Source organism: Octopus bimaculoides, chromosome 10, assembly GCF_001194135.2.
Source record: "Octopus bimaculoides isolate UCB-OBI-ISO-001 chromosome 10, ASM119413v2, whole genome shotgun sequence".
Lineage (NCBI taxonomy): Eukaryota > Metazoa > Mollusca > Cephalopoda > Octopoda > Octopodidae > Octopus > Octopus bimaculoides.
In genome coordinates, this window is record NC_068990.1 from 88,372,950 (window position 1) to 88,375,578 (window position 2,629).

General features: G+C 36.5%; 1 protein-coding gene across 1 annotated transcript in view; it reads left to right on the plus strand.

Moving 5' to 3' along the window:
• The first annotated feature begins 211 nt into the window (after nucleotides 1-211).
• The window catches only part of LOC128248839 (uncharacterized), a 47,033-nt gene continuing 44,615 nt past the window's right edge, over nucleotides 212-2,629 (plus strand). The window contains exons 1-2 of the mRNA XM_052970988.1: nucleotides 212-320; nucleotides 1,684-1,917. Coding sequence (XP_052826948.1) covers nucleotides 212-320; nucleotides 1,684-1,917 — 343 coding nt within the window. The remainder of the gene's footprint in view (nucleotides 321-1,683; nucleotides 1,918-2,629) is intronic.

Below are 2,629 nucleotides of genomic sequence, written 5' to 3' on the forward strand. Positions count from 1 at the left end.
CTTAAACTTGAAGTGTTGTAGCAGCAGCAACAATTGCAGTAATGAGTTTCTATTCATTTGCCTATTTTGACATGACTTATTGCTGGTACAGCACTGTGTTTCACAAGGGATGTTATGTTTTACATAACACGGTATACAAAATAACGGAGAGAAAATTGGTAATCTACAGAGTCATGTGTTTTCTACATTCTGACATGGTTGCTATGGCTAGATGCCCTTTCTATCACCAACCGTTATACCACATGAAGAAAGCACATCTTCTCATGTTGCTAGAATTAGAGAAACTTTACTAGGACTCAAAATTACTTTACCTTATATAGGTTTGTATTCAGAGTTGTTCCATTGCATTAAACGCATAAGAGCCAGCAAATTCACTGTTTGCTCTTAAAGATTTTGTGTATTCTTTTTGAAATCCTTCAACCTCGAAATCCTAGGCATAAGGGAAAATTCACTAGGTTTATTGATCTTAATATTAAGATACTTGTGCATGCAAGTAGAGCATTACTATCATGATAAACCTTTTGGGCCAAAAAGAAAGTTCAGCTATTTCTCTGTATAACTATAAGGAACTCGAACTAGGCTGGAAGAAAGATATTACTGCAATATTTACCCTTGGCCCCTCAAGAAGTTGAAACTTGTTCACAGATAATTTTCATACAGAGACATTTCAACTAATTTGAACAGCCATCCCATAAAGAGACAGGAATCAAGAAACTTGATTCAAACATAAAGATTACTACTAGCTACATTCAACTAAGTGGACATTATTTTAGAATTGATGTTCTGTATCCAGCAAATAATACTCTATATAAAACCTAGCAAGGAGAACAGACACCTTCCTAAGAATTCTGGCAATTTCCCCTTGTAGCATTGCTACCAGGGGAAATTGCTAGTTCATGATAACCACTGCTGGGATAGAACTGCTGTGTGCCTTGCAGGTTCAAGTTGTGTGCTAAATGATAAAACTGTTTTGCAAGGAGTTGTCTTGTGCCTCAGTATCCCTGACTTGTTGAGTTATTTCAAACACTTGCTTTGATGTGTAGTAGAGATTTGGCTGCCAGTGAGATCCATTGTGAAGATCGTCCTAATGTCTTCCTTTGACTGGAAAAACAGGCAATCATTAACAATCTAGTGGTTTTAGCAAAAGAAGTTTGTGTGGTGGACTAAACTGAAAGGGCTGAAGACCTAATGCTTTCCTCTTTGGCCAAGCTCTCAGCACATTTTTCAAGCTTCACTTGAGAAGAAACAAAAAGTGGTGTCACCTTCCAGCTAATTATTTGAAAGGTAGTGGCAAACAACAAGTGAATGCACCAACCCTGAGCATGTGCTAGTAGATTGAAGAATGATAAGTAGGAGAGTGTGCTCTAACTTTAGTGGTTAACATGATCATTTTTTAAGATCGCATGGTTGTAACAAGAGACATCTCAGTTGATCATATGTTAAAGGAAGTTTTTACCCTACAAAAGCACACTATCAGGTTAGTGATGTACAAAGAATTGTCTGCAACCTAGAAATTGAGACAAGTTTTAAAATGAGTCTTAAAGATGTTCTAAGACTTAGGTGAATTGTCTTGTAAATTATGGATCATTTTGTGAATCAGTTGTCAGTGTATAATGCACATGTGTGGGTATATGAATGTACATGTCAGCATATAAAATGTATTCTTTCTTCTTTTTCTTCTAGCCAATAATGAACATTTCATGCTTAAAAAAGTTAGCATACCAGTGGGGGATATTTTAGGACAGCGTAAGAACAAGACCTTAAATGAATGTAATGAAGAATGCAACAGACATCATGGATGTAAATCTTACCAGTACAATGAGGAAAGTAAATTATGTGTTCTGAGTAATGTGACTCAGTGGACTGTTGAACTTACACTCAACAAAAAATCTGTGGATGTGTACATAGCTAACCCTGGTCAGTAGACTATTTTCATCTTATTTATTGTATGCATGTGTTTGTGCATTTGTGTGTGTGTGTGTGTTGCAATGCTGCATGGCAGTGAGACATGGGCTTTGATCGCAGAAGACATGAGAAGACTAGAGAGAAATGAATCGAGCATGCTCTATTCACTATGCAAACGTGTGCATATATGACGTAGTATAAATGTACTGAATGCAAAACTGGGTTTAAAGAGAAATCAGATGTAGTGTGCAAGAAAGAAGACTGTGCTTGTATGGACATGCTATGCATATGGATGACTAAAGATGGGTAGAGTTTGTGGATGGGGGAGATGCAGGAAGACATGGGATGGAGTACTGATGGCTGACCTCAGGACACTGAATCTCAAAGAAGAGATGACAGAGTACTGCAATGTTTAGCAATATGTGGTTTTTAAGAAGACTTGCCCTTTACTGTACAACTGATTTCTGGCAGCACTGGGTTAGTATTGTGTGTGTGTGTGTGGGTGCATGTGGGTGTGTGCATGCATGTGTGTGTGTGTACAAATAGGCATTTCACTTAGAATAAGGCAATTCTAATAGGCAATGTACATCATTGCCTATTAGAATAAGGTTTTTACGATATATTTATTTTCTAGAGGGTATGAATTACATTCTTCATTATTGAATTGTTTAATAGTGGTTTTTCTCTAAATTATATATATATATATATATATATATATATATAT